Source organism: Martes martes (assembly GCF_963455335.1).
Source record: "Martes martes genome assembly, chromosome: 5".
Lineage (NCBI taxonomy): Eukaryota > Metazoa > Chordata > Mammalia > Carnivora > Mustelidae > Martes > Martes martes.
Window position 1 is genome coordinate 43,654,975 of NC_137892.1, and position 21,730 is coordinate 43,676,704.

General features: G+C 34.9%; 1 protein-coding gene across 1 annotated transcript in view; it reads left to right on the top strand.

The window, feature by feature from the left end:
* Positions 1 to 21,730, top strand: part of ST8SIA4 (ST8 alpha-N-acetyl-neuraminide alpha-2,8-sialyltransferase 4) — a 98,022-nt gene that overhangs the window by 43,348 nt on the left and 32,944 nt on the right. The window contains exon 4 of the mRNA XM_080804128.1: positions 1,168 to 1,461. Coding sequence (XP_080660254.1) covers positions 1,168 to 1,461 — 294 coding nt within the window. The remainder of the gene's footprint in view (positions 1 to 1,167; positions 1,462 to 21,730) is intronic.

The following is a 21,730-nucleotide window of genomic DNA, read 5'->3' on the forward strand; positions in this document are numbered from 1 at the left end:
ACTTGTTTGAGAGCTTAATTAAAGTGGCAAAGAGCACAAGGAAGAATATTGTGAGAAACTTTCATAATGCAGTCAAACCTGCAAAAATACGGAAAGAATAAATCAGTTTATTTCTCTTTTTCATTAAAGGCTGATACAAGGAAAGAAAAAGAAATCGTGTGTATGTATGTGTGTGGGTTTTCTTGAAGAGGTAGATTGAATAGATGTAAATGATTTTTTTCCAAATTAGCAAACTCTTGTTTGTTACAAATCTGACTTTTCACTTATTAACTAACTAAAACTTGCCTTGTTTTTAGCAAATTAAAAATATTTTAAGCCATCTTTTACGCTGAGAATCCAAAGATCTGTGTGGTAGAATCAAAGAAGCATCACAAATTGGTTGAAGACAAAATTCAAGGTGCTTTTCAGAGCTCCCTTTCAGTATAAGAATGAAATCAGGTCACAAGAATAAAATCGGGTGCAAGCACTGTGTAAGGCCCTGGAGCGTCAGTGGAAAGAACAGGACATCAGATTCTGTCCCTCCTCCACAAAGCACCAAGCATATGCGGCATGTTAGCAAAGGAAAATAGGCATCGTAAGGATGTGCTCAAAAAGGACAGAAAGATACTTGGTCGTAAAGGCTTTTCTGAATTATTTAACATCTCAAAAAGGCATATTAAATGTGATCATTCCACTTTTCTAACTTTCCTTTCCCATTTAGGGCAGTAGAGGGTAATTGCAAATATGTTTGTGGAAAATACTATAAGGAATTATACTTTCAGTTGTCTTCAGCGTACAGAAAAGCCACCTTCACTTGATTTGTTTATAAAGCTTGACAAGTCGTGCAGATTGGAACATCAAGTTCCAGTTCTTAGGAATGGAATTCGTATCATGTGGTTTTATGAAGATAACAGACAGCGAAGAGTATTCTCAGACAATAGGTTGAATTAATCTGACAATTTGAGCCCTATACTAGGGAAGCACATCATTATTGAAGACAGTATTCCTGTATGTGTGGTAACTTTCTGAAATATAATTTTACCAGGCAGATTATCTTTTTTTTTTTTTTTTTTTCCAACCTGGTGAAAAGGAAATGCTTGTTCCCCATTCTTCTTTTGATGCACACCATTTTAGGAGTGACTGTTTGATATTTATTTTTCATTTGTCCATTAATTTTTTCCTCTTCAGGTGTAATCTAGCCCCTGTGGTGGAGTTCGCTGCAGATGTGGGAACTAAATCAGATTTCATTACCATGAACCCATCAGTTGTACAAAGAGCATTTGGAGGCTTTCGGAATGAGAGTGACAGAGAAAAATTTGTGCATAGACTTTCCATGCTGAATGACAGTGTCCTTTGGATCCCTGCTTTCATGGTCAAAGGAGGAGAGAAGCACGTGGAGTGGGTTAATGCATTAATCCTTAAGAATAAACTGAAAGTGCGAACTGCCTATCCATCATTGAGACTTATTCATGCTGTCAGAGGGTAAGTGTCTGGAAAGGACCAGTCTGTCCTTGGCACAATGGAACACATAACTAAACATTTTCCCTAGACAGGAGGGAGCCTCGGTAAAACTTCCGATGGATATATGCTTCCACTTTTTTAATAATGGCTACTCGATTCACCAACTTGAATTTTGTTTATGTACCATATTATTTTAGCTCACTCTCTTTCTTGAAAAAACAAGTATTTGAACTTGGCACTTACTTATGTGTGGTCATGAACAAACTACTGGTTTTTATGTTCTGCTGTGCTGAAGAGACCAGTAAAGATTCATAGTACAGTTGATGAATTTCAGGTAAGAAAGCTACCAACAGAAGTGCTAAGTGGCTGCTGGGCAGTCCTGTGGAAGAATAAATGTTAGATGTATTTAAGGAGCCATTAAGTGCCATCTGTAGTTAAGAGGCCTATCAGAGAAGGAGAAGGCTGGCTGAGATGACATGCCTTAATGCTCCTCCCACCACAAGTCACAGATGCCATTTTTATGAATTCAGTCAACATTTCCCTTTTATTAATACAATCTCAGATGTAAAACCTAAAAAATAGAACTTATTTGAAAGCGCAAGTGATCAAAAGGCCGAATTCAGTCATGCATATGTATAAATGCGTAAAAATATGTAATACAAAAATAAGCAATAACCTGTCTTACTGAATATCTACTGTTAGATATTGGAGACAGAAAAATGAAGAAGGCTGATCACTGCTTTATTAAAGGAATGCATAGGTTCTACGGTAGAAACAGACCCATATACAACTAGCTAGGACATAGACACATGGTCAGGGGGTATATTGTCAAGAGTGTAGAATTTGTTTTCATGTTAGCAAAGAAGACTTAAAAGTCTAACATTTGAACTAGACTTGAAGAACAGAATAGCTATTCTTCAGGAATAAAAAGAGAAGGAGCCAGAGACAGGAACAGAGAGATGGAGATGGCGACAGAGAAAACCAAACAGAAGGAAATATTATTGCATTACTAGAGTGAATGGAGACAAGGAAATAATTAAGTACACAATAAACTTGTGAAATAATGGAGTCCATTGTGAAGCATTGGAATATAAAGTTGGAAAAATAACTTGTGATCTGGTTAGGAAAAAATCAGTTTTATTTTGCATAAGGCACAGTTATATGGTGAATTTAGGAGTCTAAATCTTGTAACAGCCAACTCTCCATTAGCAAGAAGAGGTGCTAGATGTATGAAGACCAATTAGACTTTTTTTGATTAATTTACTCATAAGATGATAATATTTAGGACAGAATCAGTGGCCATGCGAAGGAAGGGCAAGTTCAAGGGACCAATTAAGTAGAATGGCTGGAAGTTCTAAAAGAAAAAAGGTTTCCAAAAAGAGAGTTAAAAATATTCTGCTTCATATACTATAACTGGGACTGGGTTAAGGTGTTTTCAGTTTGTTTTGCTATTATGATACTTTCCTTCCAGAATTTACCATTTCCTTGGTTAAGAGTCAAGATAGCTTTTTGGATCGTGTTATTCTGCACACGATTAAATTGCATTCTTATAATTAGATCATGGTTATTCAACATGCATTCTTTTGATGTTTGACATGAAGCTTCAACAAAGTAAGATAAAATACATTCATTTGGAGAATAAGTAATTTTTTTTAATTACAAAGTTTCCTGGTAATCTGACTCTGAAGAAAAAAAAATGTGTTTTTAACAGGGTAACTTTATAAAAGCATTGTGCTAGGAACACGTCTTATTTTTTGACATATTAATGTTGAGTATCATTTGAGTGTGAGAAAATTTTAAAGATAACGCTCTTATTGTCTTTTCTCATACACAAACACACTCTGACACACACCATATGCATATACCTGCACACTCCAGTGATGGGTTAGTAAGATTTAAAAACAAATATTTTGAAGTAAGTACTCCTTGATTATTGGAAACGAATAAAATTTAAGATTACTCTGATTTAGTACTATTTTTAATAAAGTATTTTTTAAAGCCGTTTTAGGTTCACAGCAAAATTGAAAGGGAGGAAGGGAGGGAGGGAGACTTCCCATATCCCTGCCCCCACACATGCAGAGCCCCGTCATCAACATCTTGCGCCAGAGCTGCACACTGGTTACAGCTGATGAGCCTACGCTGACACAACATTATCATCCAAAGTCCATAGTTTATACTACAGTTCGCTCTTAGTTTGTACATTCTGTGGGTTTTGACAGATGTATAATAACATATATCCACCATTACAGCATCATACAGAGTAGTTTTGCTTTCCTCAAAGTCCTCTGTGTTCAGCCTAATCATCCATCCCTCCCCACTAGCTCATGGCAAGAACTGTTCGTTTGTATTTGCCTTCGAAGTACAAATTTATTGCTGAGCAATTTACTGAGCTGATATATCATAATAATTGATACGTTTACTCGTCTCGTATATTTAGATTTTATGTAGTTTTCTGTTATAATGTCCACTGTGTTCTTTTTTTTAAATTATGTTCAATCTGTTTGTTTTTTTATGGTCTCTATTGTTTTTGCCTTTTCTCAATTGTCATGTAGTAGGAATCATACAGTATGTAGCCTTTTCTGATTGACTTCTTGCACTTAGCAGTAAGCACTTAAAGTTCCTCCACGTCTTTCCATGGCCTGATACTCATTCTTTTTTGTACTGAATAATATTCCATTGTCTGGATGTACCAGTCTGTTTATTCATTCACTTGTTGCTTCCGAATTTTGGCAAAGCTGTTATACACATCTGTGTGCAGCTTTTGGGGTGGACATGGTTTTTAACTCATCTGGGTAAATACCAAAGAGTATGATTGCTGGATTTATGATAGGAGTGTGTTCAGTTTTGTAAGAAGTTGCCAAACTGCTTTCCAGAGTGGTTATGCCATTTTATATTCTCAGAAGTAAGGAATGAGAGTTCCTGTTCCTCCACACCCTCCCCAGTTGGTGCTTTTAGTGTTCTGGATTTTGGCCTTCCAATAGTTATGTAGTGCTATTTCATTGATGTTTTAGTTTGTAATTCTCTGATGACATATGATGCAGAGTATCTTTTAGTATGTGTATTTGCCATCTTTATGTCTTCTTCCGTGAGATGTGTGTTGAGGTGTTCAGCCCATTTTTTAATCAGGTTCTTGGTTTTCTTGCTGCTGAGCTTTAAGAGGTTTTTTTAAATACATATATTTTGGATAACACTCCTTTATTAGATATGTTTTTTGCAAATATATTCTCCCAGTCTGTGGCTTGTCTTCTCATTCTGTTGACAGTGTCTTTGACAGAGTGTAAGATTTTATTTTTAATCAAGTCCAGCTTATCAATTATTTCTTTCATGGATCGTGCCTTTGGTGATATAGCTAAAAAAATCATCGCCAAACCCAAAGTTATCTGGATGATCTTCTATGTTCTTTTCTTTTCTTTCTTTTTTTTTTTTTTAAGAATTTATTTATTTGAAAGAGATAGAGATAGTGACAGAGTACATGAGCAGGGGGGAGAGGGAGAAGCAAGCTCCCCACTGAGCAAGGAGCCCAATGTGGGACTCAGTCCCAGGACCTTGGGATCATGACCTGAGCTGAAGGCAGACATTTAACAGACTGAGCCACCCAGGCGCCCTATCTACTAAGAGTTGAATAGATCTGCATTTCACATTTAGATCTATCATCTATTTTGAGTTAATCTCTATGACAGATACAAGATCTCTGTCTAGTTTCTTTTCTTTATATGTGGTTGTCTAGTTGTTCTAGCACCATCTGTTGAAAAGATTATCTCTGGGGCACCTGTGAGGCGCACATCAGAGGACAGGAGCAAGATTTCAGCACATGTGCAGGCTGGCTTCTCCTAGCAACCTCCAGCACAAGACGGCACCAAGAGAATCTTTAATCTTTAATCTTTGCTCCATTGGATTCCATTTGCTCCTTTCTCAAACATTGGTTGACCATATGTGTGTGTATCTGTTTATCTATTTCTGGGCTCTTTAGCTGTTCTGTTGATCTGTTTGTCTCTTCTCCACCAACATCATGCTGCCTTGATTATGCTAGCTTTAGAGTAAGTCTTCAAGTCAGGTAGTATTAATACTCTGCCTTTCTTTTTCTCCATCAATATTTTGTTGACTATTCTGGTCTTTTGCCTCTCCATATAAGCGTTGGAATTAGTACTTTTGTTCCCTAAATTGTATTTTCATTGACTATGAATGTCAAAACACAAAATAAGAGGTATGGCTGAAATGGAGGACATTCAATAAATTAGAATCCAGATAGAGTTTTACATGATAAAGAACCGTGAATTCATAATGCTGTTTATAGACTTTCCTAAATATAGAAAGTGCAGAGCCTTTTAATAACTAGTTCATCAATACTCTCCTTTTGTTTTGCTTTATCCACTTTCCTTCCATACCCATTATAAACTACTTCACTAATTCTCAAGCATTTTATCCCAGAGTAACAAGGCCAAACAAACTTCTGACCGCTGATGAAGTTAATGGTATACATTCATTTGAATACTGTGCTTTAGGTGTTTTTAACAAGACTTATTTTGGATCTCCAGGAGGAACTTTACCTTGCTACTTTAATGGTTATATATCTACATTCTCCCCCTCAAGTGACAAGCGATTAAATTCTAAAAACTGTGACCCAGGATATACAAAGTAACTCTAGAGTTGCCTTTCACCTTACAGATACATTGGAAATTTGTACACGTGGTATATGTGAAAAGTAATTTCATTTAAGAATTAATAATGCGTGCAATGTAGCATTTCAACATAATGTTTGTGCTCTACAAGGCTACTGAAACTATTGAAATAAGGAAGTATGAATGCTGATGAGACAAAGATCCACATGATATGAAAGCAAGAGCAAACTCCCCAAAGAGCTGTTCTTTAAGTATCTGTTTTACATCTCTCTGAAACACTGTGGTTAATAAAATTCAGGAAAATAATTTAGAGAATTTCATAGCCTCTGTTGATTATTGGAGTTTGTTGTCTCTAATAGAAGGTTTGAACACCTAGTCCATGCAGTATAGTGTGCATATAATCACTGTGTTAAAATGTGAAGGGCCCTCCAAGTACTGCAGTTACAGGTAGAAAGTTTAAGTGATTTGCAAGGCAAAAGGTTAACACAGTGAGAATCATTCTGATAGTTTTCATATGTCCAAGCTTCATTATTTAAATGTTTTTCCTCTCTGAAAATTCTGATGGCTTAACTAACTTTAAACATCTATTCAATTGTGGGTTTTTTTTTTTTTTTAATGCCCTAAAAATACAACCATCGGTCGAAAAATTAAAAGAGATTCTTAGATTATGTTTTAATGAATGGTCATTCTTCCCAAGCCATATTAAATTTAAAAAAAAAAGGAAAAAATATAGCTAGATTCTAATTTTAAAACAGTCTTACAGGGGCGCCTGGGTGGCTCAGTGAGTTAAAGCCACTGCCTTCGGCTCAGGTCATGATCCCGGCGTCCTGGGTTCGAGACCCCCATCGGGCTCTCTGCTCAGCAGGGAGCCTGCTTCTCCCTTCTCTCTCTGCCTGCCTCTCTGCCTACTTGTGATCTGTCTGTCAAATAAATAAATAAAATCTTTATTAAAAAAAACAGTCTTACAAAATAATGAAAGGGTAATCTAATGGGGACAGACAAAAGATATATTTACAATTTTAAGAGACTACATGAATGTATTGAAGTGGTTGGGGTTGCAAACTTTTCAGTGGTATTTCTTCAAAAGCTACACATGATTACATATTTTAATTATCATTTTGTAATTTTCCTTGTGAAAAATGGAGCAATTTTCATAAGACTTTAAGAATGAAGACAAGAGTTTGAAACTTTAAAATGACTTGTTGACGGGGCGCCTGGGTGGCTCAGAGGGTTAAGCCTCTGCCTTCCGCTCAGGTCATGATTTCAGGGTCTTGGGATCGAGCCCCGCATCGAGCTCTCTGCTCATCAGGGAGCCTGCTTCCTCCTCTCTCTCTGCCTGTCTCTCTGCCTACTTGTGATCTCTCTCTCTCTGTCAAATAAATAAATAAAATCTTTAAAAAAATAAAATAAAATAAAATGACTTGTTGAAACTTTAAAAATATGACTACAAGATATAAAAAAATCAAAGTTCTTTTACATTTATAAGAAAATTATCAACAGACAACCTACAATATCCTGAAACAAACATTTTGCCCAATGGCATCGTTTAAGATACAATTTTAAATGATAAGACCTATCAACAAATGTTTTTTAAGATTTTACTTATTTACTTATTTACTTATTTACTTACTTACTTTAGAGAGAGAGAAGGTGAATGCATGTGGGTGGGGGGAGGGAGCAGAGGCAGAAGGAGAGAGAGAATCTCAGGCAGACTCCCTGTGAGCACAGAGCCAGATTTGGTGCTCTGTGTCACAACCCTGAGGTCATGACCTGAGCCAAGACAAGGTTTTTTTTTGTTTTATTTTGTTTTGTTTTTTTAAAGATTTTTATTTATTTATATGACAGACAGAGATCATAAGTAGGCAGAGAGGCAGGCAGAGAGAGAGGGGGAAGCAGGCTCCCTGCTGAGCAGAGAGCCCGATGCAGGACTCGATCCCAGGACCCTGGGATCATGACCTGAGCCACCTGAGCCGAAGGCAGAGAGCCAAGACAAGTTTGATGCTTAACCATCTGAGCCATCCAGGCACCCATTAAAATATATAGATAGATAGATAGATGTATTTTTTTTAAGATTTTATTATTTGGTAGAGAGATAGCACAAGTAGGCAGAGCAGCCCACAGAGGAATAGGGAAAAGCAGGCTGTCCACTGAGCCACCCAGACACCCCTCAAAATATGTATTTTATAAAATATTTAGTCTCAGCAAAAAAAATCCTATTTTTATAATTACTATAATTTGATTCATAGCCGAGTGGTGTTTTATTGACTGGGATGGTTATACTTTAGTTTCTTATTTTTTAACATGGTGAAAAAAACAATCATCATGCAAAAAGTAGGTCCTTAGTTCCACTACCAAGTGTGATAGATAATTTCTTAAGAATTATCCAAGGAAAGAGATTAGAAAGATAAATAAATATATTTTAAAATGATGTCTTATATGCATAAATATGTTATATGCCTTATATGCATAAACATGTTATATATAAATTGCCAGTTCTTCATTAGAATTATATGTAGTGTTCTGCCTCTTTTTTTTTTTTTTTTTTGATGTTGGTACTTCAGAAAGTTTGCTCTTTTAGTTCTGGTCTCTATTATCTTATATATTAATTATAATTCTTCTACCTTTATTCAGATACTTATTTAAGAGCATAATTAATTTAAACTTTAGATTTGTTTGCAATCATTCTGGAAAATATATTCAAACATTTATAGTTGAATCCTTTACTCCCTGATGATGATCGAAGCATTAAAATATTTAAGCCAAGGGGCGCCTGGGTGGCTCAGATGGTTAAGTGTCTGCCTTCAGCTCTGGTCATGGTGTCCTGGGATCGAGCCCTGCATCAGGCTCCCAGATCAACGGGAAGCCTGCTTCTCCCTCTCCCACTCCCCATGCTTGTGTTCCTTCTCTTGCTGTGTCTCTCTCTGTCAAATAAATAAATAAAATCTTTAAAAAATATTCAAGCCAAAAATTAAATATTCAAGTCTTATTTTATAAATTTACATGATCCATTAGTTTTATTACTTTTAATTCTACTGTAATAAAAATTATTTATCTATCCTGTTTTGTCATCACACCATAGTTATTTGTTTTAATATCAATATTGATACAATAAGAACTGTACTCTCATTAAGTTGATAAACATTTTGTATTAATTGAGATAAACACAGATTAAGGATTTGCTTTTCGTTATTAAGATTAACATAGTACATAATGTTCTATATGTTGGTGATTCTAAGGTTATCCAACAATTCTGTAAACAACGTCTTCACCAGAATGATTTTCGAGAGAAAGATACATTCAGTTCATGTAGATTTTTAAAATTTGTTATGACTTCTACTTAGGAGTTTTGTTCTTTATCTTTTAGTGAGGAACACATATGCTACCCTTATATTTGACAAATCTTCCAAATGTTTCTTATTTAAAGGATAATTTAACAACTACAAAAGAAATGTACAAGTGTGAGATAAAATGACTACATGACTGCCTTAAATTTGCTTGGAATTAAGAATTTTCATTTGAAATGGTTGGTATACCCCATGACCTATAGCAGTGTTTGTCAGATTGGGGTAGTTTGCAAGTTCTGAGAAAATGTTCTTAATCTCTTTAAAACTTGTGTCTACATTGATCCAAACTCAGAACACTGGCTTAGAGAATTTTTAAGAATTATTTAGGAGTTTGATATAAAAGGAAGGTCAAATAAAACTTCAGCTTTGTCCAGGAATAGACTATTTACATCCTTCAGGCTCAAGTCTATATCCTTTAAAAAGTGGGTGTTGACATAAATAGTCATTTAGATTCTTTTCAGTGCTGAGTTTCACTGGTTTTATATTTTAATTGTTTAATTGTTCTTACTCAAGTGAATATTCAAAGATGATACACATCTGTACTTAATTTTTACAGACATTCTCAGAAATGTCTTCTCTTAACCTAAGTAAAAAGCTTCATTTAACTTTTGGTCGTTATGATAATTAAGGTAGCTTACGAAAATATTCCTGCTTCAAAGTCATTTCTCTTGGAATTTAAATATTCTTTATATTTTTTAAAACCATATTGAAACCAATACACCCTCATCTAAAAATTTCCTTTTGCTGGTAAAAGATACACACACGCGCGCGCGCACACACACACGCAGACACAAATACGTACACCCACATAGATAGATAGATAAGATAAAGATATATATTTAACAAATATATATATATATATATATATATATATATATATATTTGTTAGGGAGCCATTTAGCCTATTGGGTTTATTCTTTCCTTAAGTTTCTAAAATTATTAAACTTTTAAAAAAGCATAGCTCTTTCTATAAATGCAAATTATGTAAAATCATTTCTGGAGTGGTATTTTATTTATTTATTTATTTATTTATTAATTAAAGATTTTATTTATTTATTTGACAGAGAGAGATCACAAGTAGGTAAAGAGGCAGGCAGAGAGAGAGGGGGAAGCAGGCTCCCCACTGAGCAGAGAGCCCGATGTGGTGCTCGATCCCAGAACCCCGGGATCATGACCTGAGCCGAAGGCAGAGGCTTTAACCCACTGAGCCACCCAGGTGCCCCTGGAGTGGTATTTACATTTTGTATACGGAAAAAATGAAAGTAATACATATATGCTATATATACACACACAACATATAATAACATTAAATATTGTATCTATATTTTATATATACTTACAAAATATGCAATACACAATATAATATACTATTTTAAATAAAAATATAAGCTATGATTACTAATAGTATTCCATGCAAGTTGCTTTGCTAGACGTTTTGCCTGTTAAGCACAGTACCAGTAATACACTGGCTTTGCTTATAATGACAATTCATGTTTATTCATGTTCGACTTGTCACTTGGGATTTTCAAAAATTGGTTTGGTTTTGCCATGCTTAATATACAGCAAGAGTTTCCCACTTTATATTTATTTGTTGGTACTTGTTGTGCTATCTTGAATTTATTCTTAGTAATTTTATCTTGTGTTGGGAGGATAGGTATTCTTTTCCACTATTTCTGTGACTAAAAAACTTTTGAATTATTTCCTCTTATTCAGAATGTAAGGTGACATTCTAATTAATTTGCATATTTCATGAACAGTATACGTCTTCATTTTGTCATAAATAAAAAACAATGAAAAAAAAGAAAAAAAAACAATGGAATATCTCTTAATATACCCTCTTAAGTTTCCCAGGATTTTGCTGGATCAATGAGGTTTTCTTTTGGCATGCAATCCCTAAACTAGCAGGCTGTGAGTACTGCATTCACAATTTAATGATCAAGGTCATGATTTAAAGCTTGTGGATTTAAATGTTGGAAGGAATAATAAGCCTTGCAGAAATCAAATCAAGTGACATCTCTAGTTCACCTCTTATCTGTCTGGTTGTCATTGTGTTCTAAATTTTTCATTAGGCAACTATAGCTTTCCTTTTATTTATTTATTTATTGATTTATTTTAATTTTTATTTTAGAGAGATGAGAGAGTGCTAGTGTAGGAAGGGCTAAAGGAGGAGGGGTAGAAGGGGACTGAGGGGGACCGGCAGACTCTGTGCTCACAGTGTGGATCCCAACTTGGGGGCTCAATCTCAGGACCCTGGGATCTTGACCTGAGCTGCAATCAAGAGTCAGATGCTAACCAACTGAGGAGGCCATGCACCCCAAAGTATATGTTTCTATTTAAAGAAGCACACATTAGTTGCTTTGTTAAATGTATGATTTGTTTGCCTTAATTTTTATTTGAATATAGTTGATATTCAGTTACATTAGTTTCCATGTACAACATTGTGATCCTACTTCTCTGTACATTATGTGATGCTCACCACAAGTGTAGTTCCCACCTTTCACCGTACGACACTGTTACAGTATCATTGATTATATTCCCTATGCTGTGCCTTTTGTTCCCATGGCTTACTCATTCCATAATGGGATGCCTATATTTTCCACTTCCCTTCACCCATTTTGTCCATCTATCCACTCCCTTTCTCTCTGGCAGCCATTAGTTTGTTCTTTCTATTTATAGGTCTGATTCTACTTTTTGTTTGTTTGTTCATTTGTTTTTCTTAGATGTTGCATATGAGTGAAATCCTATGATATTTGTCTTTCCTAGTCTGACTTACTTCCCAGCATAATACTCTCTAGGTCCATCCATGTTGTTGTAAATGGCACAATCTCATCCTTTTCATCCCTGCATAATATTCCATTGTATATATAACAATGTATGATTTTTAATATGGTTCTTAACAAATAAATAGATTGTCCATCTTCATCCATCTTTCAGCATTAACTTTTTTTCTGCACTGTTACGACTAACACAAAAATACAATTTTTCGGATATTAGTTACTGCACTCATCTTTCAAATGTGAAAAGCTTTCAATTTTAAGTAAGTGTAAAGATAAAAGGCTATATAAAATTAGGGTAATCCTCTGCAGGCTAAATTCATGTGAATGGCATGAGCTTGCAGAATTTGAATCAGACCAGGCTCCCAAAAGAGTCTCCAGTAAAAGTAGAGATTGAAATAGACCTGTGGTAGGAAATACTTCATCACTGTTATTCAAACGGATTGTTTTGGAATATTCGACCAGTCAAAGTCACACAAGGAGAAGTAATTTAAAAAAAAACAACTTTGAATATCATGACATTCACTTCAAATGCTTTCTGAAAATGGCTTACTTGTTTTAAATTTAGTCTTATGCCAAAAACATTTCCAAATTGTTTCTATTTTGACCAATGAGAAACACAGCTGTAATACTCCTTTTAAAAAACATGCATCTTTTCTTTAATGTTTTTGGGTAGCTAGACTACTGCATAATAGGTATTTTAAACCTCATGATAGTTTCATGATGTAGTATTTCTTCCCTTGCTGGGGATGGTGATATTTACCCTTCTGGCGCTGCAGTGTTTCCTGAAATCATAATCCAGTTCCCCTTGTGTCACAGTATTATTTCCTAGCAGCTCCTATCATTTATATTTCATTGTGGATGTGAACATATAAATGGCTTGTATCTGAGAACTCATTCACAGGTATATGGCTGAAAAAGGAAGCTATTAGAAGCACAGCTGCCCTTGGCCAACATACTTCCCAATACTTGGTTCTTTCTCATTGAGACTAAAAAGTTCTGCAAAGTATCTAAAATGGCTTTTGAGCAGTGAAGAAGCCTTCATGGCAATCAGTGACAGTGACATATTCTAATTTTTTTCCCTTGGTATGCATTTTGTTCTTTTCTTCTTCTGGATCATTTCTATTCTTTCTTCAAGTTTCAGTTAAAGGTAAGTTCCAGTAGGCACATTTCCTCACTCTTGTCCCTTTCTCAGAGATTGACATGGGTGTCTTTTCTCTATTCTCTTTATAAAGAATCTTATGTATCTAATAGAACAGTAATCAGAACGTATTATTACTGTTGATTTTTTTCTCTATGTTGTAAATCTTGTAGGGGCAAAGACTGATTTATCTATGTCTTCATGTAACTAGGAAGAAGGGTGAAAGACCTGTATTCCTAATGGTGGGGGTTGGGACACACGTGCAGAGATGGAGAGAATGGAGTCATGAAAAAGGGCAGAGTTGTACTGAAGAAAGACTTTGAAGTCTGATTCATGTTTGTTCTTTAGAGCAATCAGCAGGTCAGCAAGCTTGATGGAGGAAACTTTTTTTTTTTTTTAATCAGTCTGGGTACCATTGGAAATCATATTTACCATTTAGCTTATGTGGGAACAGAGGAGAACCATACCAATAAGGAAGGCTTGAATCTCAATAGATAGCTTATCTTCCCAGCATTTTATTAATTAATCAGCTGGTATATATCAAGAACCAACTTGTGCCTTGTATCCCCATAATTGTAAATCAATGCTTTTACTGAATTAATACCTGCCAACGGTATTGTTAGAATGAAAATGTAAGACTAAATTCTGATTAAAAAGTAAATGAACCATAACAATGGAGTGAGACACTTGGGAAAATCCAGAATGAACGTCTATAAATTCATCCTGGCCACCTGAGAAAGTTGCCTTTGTTCCATAATTTAGTAACTTAGTAACTTAGAGTTATTTCTTGATTATTATCTTGAGCATTATCTTCCTAAACTATATATGTATATGATTTCTTAAAATATTAATTTATTATACTGTTTCCTAGAAGAAAAATGTCTATTTTAAATACTTTAGCAAGGGAAATAAATTGATTGTCATCATTTTTTAAATTTCAAGACTGAAGTTTAGTATTTGGAACACATGTTTATACTGCTATATTTAAGAGCTACAGTAAAAATTCATAAATTTATTTCATAGGTTTATTGCCTTTCTACCTTCAAGACCCAATCCTGTAATGAGTGTTAGAAAGTATATAAATAACCTTAAAAATTCCCTTTTTCTCTGATCTTTCAGGAAAAAAAAAAAAAAAAGAGGAACACTGATCAATATGCAAACTATGTATTGAATTAATTTGCATAAAGCTATTCTAATTTAAGTTCAGGTGACTGGGAATTTATTACATTCAGGGATTTTTATATACACTAAAACAATTGTGAATTTAAAATAAAAAGCAAATACATTGTAATAAAGTTTTAAACAGTGAGCATGACTAGATACTGAGTTCTCCAAGGAAGGTTATTGAATCAACTACTCCATAAAGCTTTTTAAAAAAAAATTGTAGTTTCTTATTTCCATAGAATAACTTAGATGTGGTTTAACTTGAAGGGAATACTTTAGATTGGGTGTTTCTGTATAATTGATCACAGTCAGTCAACTAACACTAGTTCCTAATATGGTTGATTAGATGATCACAGTCTCCGGCTATAATTTTCAAATTATGGCTTAGATATTTGAAATGCCAAGATGCTAGTAATATATGAGAAGAGAATAAGGCAAAAGACTTGGGACTTGGGTACTAGAATTTTCATGTAGTAACAAGTTATTGACAGAGTTTAACATGTATTTCAAAGGCCCGTGTGACATCATACCATGATCCGTTTTGGCAGGAGATCAAGGAGAGGGTCATCTCTCCTTTTTCTCTTTTCTCAACACTCTTACCACCAAAGGATTTAAAAATCTGGGTGAGTGAGTAAACATACTCAGAATATCAGAATAGGGGCTTTGACTATAAAATATTTTTAAAGACCTTTTAACAATTCCTTTTAGTTATGGGTTATATAAAAACCAAGAATTGGAAAGCATGTTGGAGCAGGCTAGAAACTCTTTTCTACAGGTTTCAGTTGGAGCCATAGGCCTGGGAATGACTTCTCACAAGTAAGACATTTACATTTTCACAATCCATAGAAGAAATAAGCCAAGGAAAACATTCAGGGAGACAAGAGAAAGAGCAAAATTATAAAACCCTAGTAAATACCAGTTTTCGGTGATGGGAAGGGAAGCCACACTGCACAGGTCAGTCCAATAATTCTCCCAGCTTGCCCTGACCAGTATGCATCCCAAAGAGCCAAGAGCTATTCTCTGTGCCCGACTAATATGCTGAATGATGTTCTTGTTATGCATTAATAAATGAATGTGCTCTCCCTCAATAAAGGGCTTGGGGTTCAATATGGTTTTCTGAAGGCTATATTTAAACACAATGTATCTGTTGACATATGTGGGAAATAATGTTCAGTGGTTTATTTTAAGAACCAATCAAATCACATTATGTAAGTTGTAAATCCTTACACTTCTTTTCAGTGTTCATGGTCACAGTCATTTCTGCCAAATGGGGGATGCTGGTGCTGTCACTCCAGGGGCCTAAATGAAAGTAAAATCCTAAAGTATTTTCTCAGTTCTTAAAAAAAAAAGATAATTTCTATTGTATCTTAAGAACTTTGGCCTTCTGTATGTTGTATACCTGAAACAAATAAAGTATTGTATATTAACTAAAACTAAAATTAAAAATTTATTTAAGAAAAACAAAAATCAGGGCACCTGGGTGGCTCAGTTGTTAAGTGTCTGCCTTCAGCTCAGGTCGTGATCCTAGGGCCCTAGGATCAAGCCCCACATGGGGCTCCCTGCTTAGCAGGAAACCTTTAACGGGCTCCCTGCTTCTCCTTCTCCCATTACCTCTATCACTGTCTCTCTGTCTCTCTCTGTCAAATAAATAAATAAAATCTTTTTAAACAAGTAAAAAAAAAAAACCAACAACAACAACAACAACAAACTTTAGCCTACCAATACACCATTGCTACTCCTTGCCAATAACTTAGGGCTCCACCAAGATCGTAGAATTTTTATATGTGCCGTGAAGGCTTTCTCATTCCTTAAATGACCTCACTTCTATATAGTTAGAACAGATTCTAGTTTCAATAAGAAATAACCGCCTAAATGTCAAATACTCAGGACAGAGAGGATAAAGTAACTTAGACAAACAGTAAGGTATATATAACTGATAGCTAATTCTTACCTAATGCCAAATAATTCTTACCTAATGCCAAATACCTAATGCCAAATCTTACCTAATGCCAAATTTCCCACATATGTCAATGGGAATAGAGGGAGTCATCATAAAGGCCCAATGAACCAACCTGGGAAATTTGGGGAGTACGAAGTGGAAACAATCTGGGTGCAGAAGTAAGTACTGCTGATTTCTGTCCTCTCGTTGCTCCTTGCTCTGCCTCTTTATCCTGCTGCATCGTGAAGTTAAGCATTGAAGTTAAGGTCAGCACCAAAAAACTGCACAGTCACTGCTCTGTTAGAGGGTGAATGCCTGCTGCCTTCTCATTTTCACGTGAGTTTGTACCAAACCTCATTACCTCAGCAGTCAGATTACTTAGCTGTATTTCCTGATTAAGTTTTTCTGGGCAGAATATCAGTCACATGCTTCGTATGTAGAACTCAGTTACAGTCACCTGATTCTGTCCTGCCTCCCCTTTTGTCCTCCAGACCATCATCCACTGTGAGCACGTTGATTATCAAACGGAAGGTGTTGCAGAGAGAGAATGGACTGGCAGTTGCTATTTTATCCTTAGTTTCTTACCAAAGAATAAATTGGTTTTGTTTCAGGCAGTATACATTTTCATTGTCAACACCAAATTGTTGTCATAATAAAAGTATGGTTCATGTTGTTGGTCCCATTCTGTCCTCCCTCCTTTGAAGCACACTCTTGAAGGGAATATTGCCCTTTGATGTCACCCTAGGGATAGTAGAGAATCCATTTGTCCTTCCACAAAAAATAAAGTCATGAAGTGATTGTATGATAAAGGAATTAGGAATTCTTTGGTACTCGGAGTATATAGAATCCATTAAATAAATTACATAGATTGCGTTTCCTTGGTCTTTATTACATTTCAGAGAAATTTGCCAAAATTAATTAAGCTGTAGTACCAAATAACTGAGTTCACATTTAGAGCTTCCTTGTTTCAGATATCCAGTAATATTTGTGCAAGTTAAAAACTTGGATAAAATTCAATAGCTAAAACAATTATGTGACATGTTCATATTCTTCACATAATCTAAAATGCAAGGGATTCTATATTATACTGTTAGTATTTTGATATTTTGGTTTAATAGCAACTCCTTTTTATCTTTTCATTTCCTCTAGTGGATCTGACTTAAAGTAAAATTATTACCTGTAGCTGAAGTTATGATTTTGTATTTTATTCCATTGATCTTTTCCTCTCAATAGATCTGTGAATTTTCTGCAGAAATTATTTTATAGCCACATATAAAATTTTCACAGTGTGACAAGCTGATCTTACATTAAAATATATATTTTTCAGCAGTGCTTGAGAAAATTGTACAGTCGTATAAATGTTAGACAGTATCATTTTAAAACAACAAAAGCTAAAGAAACAATGTTGTGGTGGGTTGTGGGCATCTTCCTAAAACTCTTGTGCTTCTTAATAGTCATCATTAAAAAAAAAAAAAAAAACTAAAAGGACTAGATACTTTTAGAATCCGTATGTGTTGTAGTCAGGTTCCCATTAATAAAAGTCACTACTAGGAAGAATCAGTGTGCTAAACACATTTTGTAGATTCTTCAGCTGGCAAATATTTTCTATTTCTTTTTTCTCTAGACCAGATGCCTACAACAAAATTGCTGTCAGTTTCAAAACTAGTAAGCTGATTATTTTACAGAAAATAATTAACACAGAATATGTTTCCTACAAATATTGTAATAATACACATGGCACTCCTATTAGAATAAAAAATGAAATACGAAATTTTCATTAAAAAAGTTTTTTTTGAAGCAGCCAAGTACTTTAAATCACATAATTCCACATTTGGCAAAAATGAATTAATGTGTTTCTGCACATTCGCTCCTTCAGCCACATTGACAGAGTGCATCCTGTCCCAGAGGCTGGGCTAGGTCTGGGGTTGCAAAGAAGACTACAACAGGGGCTTCCTTAAATGATGGGCTTATAAAATCCAGAGGTTTGTGTATGGAAGGACAAGGTGATTGGGGAATGTTAGCCCAAGGAATTGGCAAATGCTTAGAATACATGTGGTAGGATATGTGAGTGAGGTCAGTGAGTAGAGATACACAAAAGAGTTTCCAAGCAGGATTAAAAGTCAGCTGAGAGTATAAACCAAGAATTCACAGTACTGCCTATTTATAAGTTTTCTCAGAGTTACCTACCACTAAATAGTCCTCTTTTGAAAGACCTACTTATAATGACTCCAATACCTGTGGCTTGATCTAAAAAAAAAAAAAAAAAAAGTTAATTTGAGTCCCAGTTTACAAAAAGCTTCAGGACCCAACCAGTGTTCCTACATGCTAAAATTTATTCTAGAAAAGGATGGAAGGTGATAAAAGGAAACAGTTATACAGCTACTGAAATGAGTAACCTGTTTAGAAATAATTCAAAGTGACAGAACAAAATTACGTTCGAATAGATTTATAAATCTCTCTTCTTTCTCCACCATGATATATGGCAGATTTGACGTTTCCCTTATTCCATTTTTCTCATTTAACTTGGTGTTCACAGGAACTAAGTCCTTGAATTTCTCACTGTGTGTGAGACACTGAATATGACAATGGGGAGGCATACTGTGACAGCAACTAGATTAGGTGGAGGGCAGAGACTTACTGGAGAATAGAACAAGAAGCAATTAGGAAAGAAAAAGGTGACAGGCTGGAAAATCTATCTTCATTTTGTTTTATTTTTTGGATCTGGGTAACAGAAAAACTTTGGAGATTGGTTTTCTTCTGTCCTTAAGTAACCAAGCACAAGAATGTTAGGAGAGCAAATGAGGCTGATCCACTGCAAAGAGACCCAAAGACAGATTAAGACTGTTTAGTAGGATAGTGCTCTGACTGGTCAGGGGCTGATGGAAGCATGAGGTTTCCTCTGTAGCAGTTAGAGTGTTAGGAAGTAACTTTGCATTGCCCAAGCATTATGACTCATGATGAAATGAACTGCTTGGGGAATTTGACATCTCTCCTCAATGTTCTGGACCTTTTAACACCTAGGTTTGATTGGGGACTTTCTAACCAAGCTGATTTGATGATGATATTACAGAACATTTTCATAATTTGTGCTTTATTCCATTACGGTAACACATTGAAACATGTTTTGTAGTTTCTTTGAAAATCCCCTTCCTTTTACCCTAGAGGAAACTCTTTGTTAGCCATGTATTTATATGTGTTCATCAGTTATAGCTTCTGCTTTGAATTTCTTTATAAATAGCACTACAATCCTCCCTAAAATAAGTAGAAAATACTTGAAAATGTTGCAAAAAGGTGTGAGGACATTCATAACTGCTTAGAAAAACTTAAACCCATTTGAAAATCATTGAAAATTCTCATTTCGTGCGTCAGACAATTTTTCTGTGTCTCACTAATAAAACCATAATAACATAAAAGTAAAGGATCAGGAATATTTAAAGGCAGATTTTAGGTATAGATAAAATATGTAAATGATGTTATCATAAAAATGTGTAAATGTATTCCATTGTGTGTGTGTGTGTGGTATATATACCCATTCTTAGTCCATGGACAGGGAGGCAGGTGGGGGATGGGCTAAAGAGGCAATGGAGATTAAGGGAGAGTGCTTGTGACAAGCACCAGGTATTGCATGGAAATGTGGAATCACTAAATTGTATGCCTGAAACTAATATAACACTGCATGTTAACTAGCTGGAATTTAAATAAAAGCTTGGAGGGAAAAAAAGTATATAAATATATTATCCATAGCTAATTAATATGTATTGATTGCAGTGATCCTTTGATATAAGCTCCTTAAACTTCTCCTTTTACAGAACAGGTATTAAGGCCCCAAGTCCCATCTAAGGAGATACTCAATGGCAGAGCCAAAATCACTGATTCTAGAACAGCTCACTTTCCAATATCTCCATAGAAGAGTATCACTTTATATTATTATGACAGATTTTGTCATTTTATAATTCCTTTTTGATGTATTATTTTCAACTTAATAATACATATTAATCTATATAGCCTTGTACGCTTTGCCAAAGTTACATTCAGAAAGTGAATGCATTCCTATTTATACAACTTATCAAAGATCTTGAGTTGTTTCTGGCTTGTGCTTCCTGACCAGAGACAAAAAAGATTATTTTTCATATACAAGAAGAGGAAACACCTAAATAAACTACCTATCTAGCTAAGGATTTATATCCCAACTTCAGACACAAGTTTTTAAGTAATTCTAAAATAGAATTCCATTTTTTTTTTTCCAACTCAGAAAGAGATAACATGAATTCTATAGCTGAGCTCCGAGCGTTTCATTATATTTAAGTTCACTTATCTACTCAGGCTTTCAGCTGACATCTGCAGAGCAAAATCAAGATCTCTTCTAGAAAATTGATTGATGGTGTGCCATATTATTTGTGAAGCTCATGCCATCTAAATTTGAATTATTTTAATTTAAATAAAATTTGAAACACATTAAAGAACTTTAAAATATGTATTTGGCTAGAGAACAAGTAAAATTTGTACCAAAACTAAGTATCAATTCTTACACATTTTAAGTAGTTGAAAGTTTAGAGGAATAAATAGCCATCTGTTTTTAGAGAAAGCTTTGTCAAAATAGTTTAAATGAATTTTCTGGGAAGTTTAGTGTGGACAACACAGTGTTAGGATCCAAATGTTGCTGTTTTATGATTTGCTGAAATTACCTAGTGATAATCTTTTCTATTGTGCATATTTATTATCCTATACAAAGCAAATATGCATAAGGATATACCTGAGAAAATTGCCAGAAAATATTTTCTTTTTTTTTTTTTTTAAGATTTTATTTATTTATTTGACAGAGAGAGATCACAAGTAGGCAGAGAGGCAGGCAGACAGAGGGGGGAAGAAGGCTCCCTGCTGAGCAGAGAGCCGGATGCAGGGCTCAATCCCAGGACCCTGAGATCATGACCTGAGCCAAAGGCAAAGGCTTAACCCACTGAGCCACCCAGGCGCCCCCAGAAAATATTTTCTAAGTAACTACAATGCTGATGATTTATACTTGAGTCTCTGGACTCAAATCTTCATGGTAAGTCTTTATTTTTAATTTGGATTAAACAAACTTCCTTCTTCTAAATACATAACCAAGTGACTTGAAGTACTTTGATTTTTAATTCAGTGTTTAATTTACCATTCTTTTTCTCTGGTGTTCTCTGTTACTAACTCCCCCCGTTACTTGTGTTTGGGCTGGAATGAGAAAAATATAACTTAGATGTACTTCTGGCCAAAACAGACTTTTATAAAATGTGTTGTTTATTGTATTTATTTGGCCCTTATTTATTTGTTGGCAG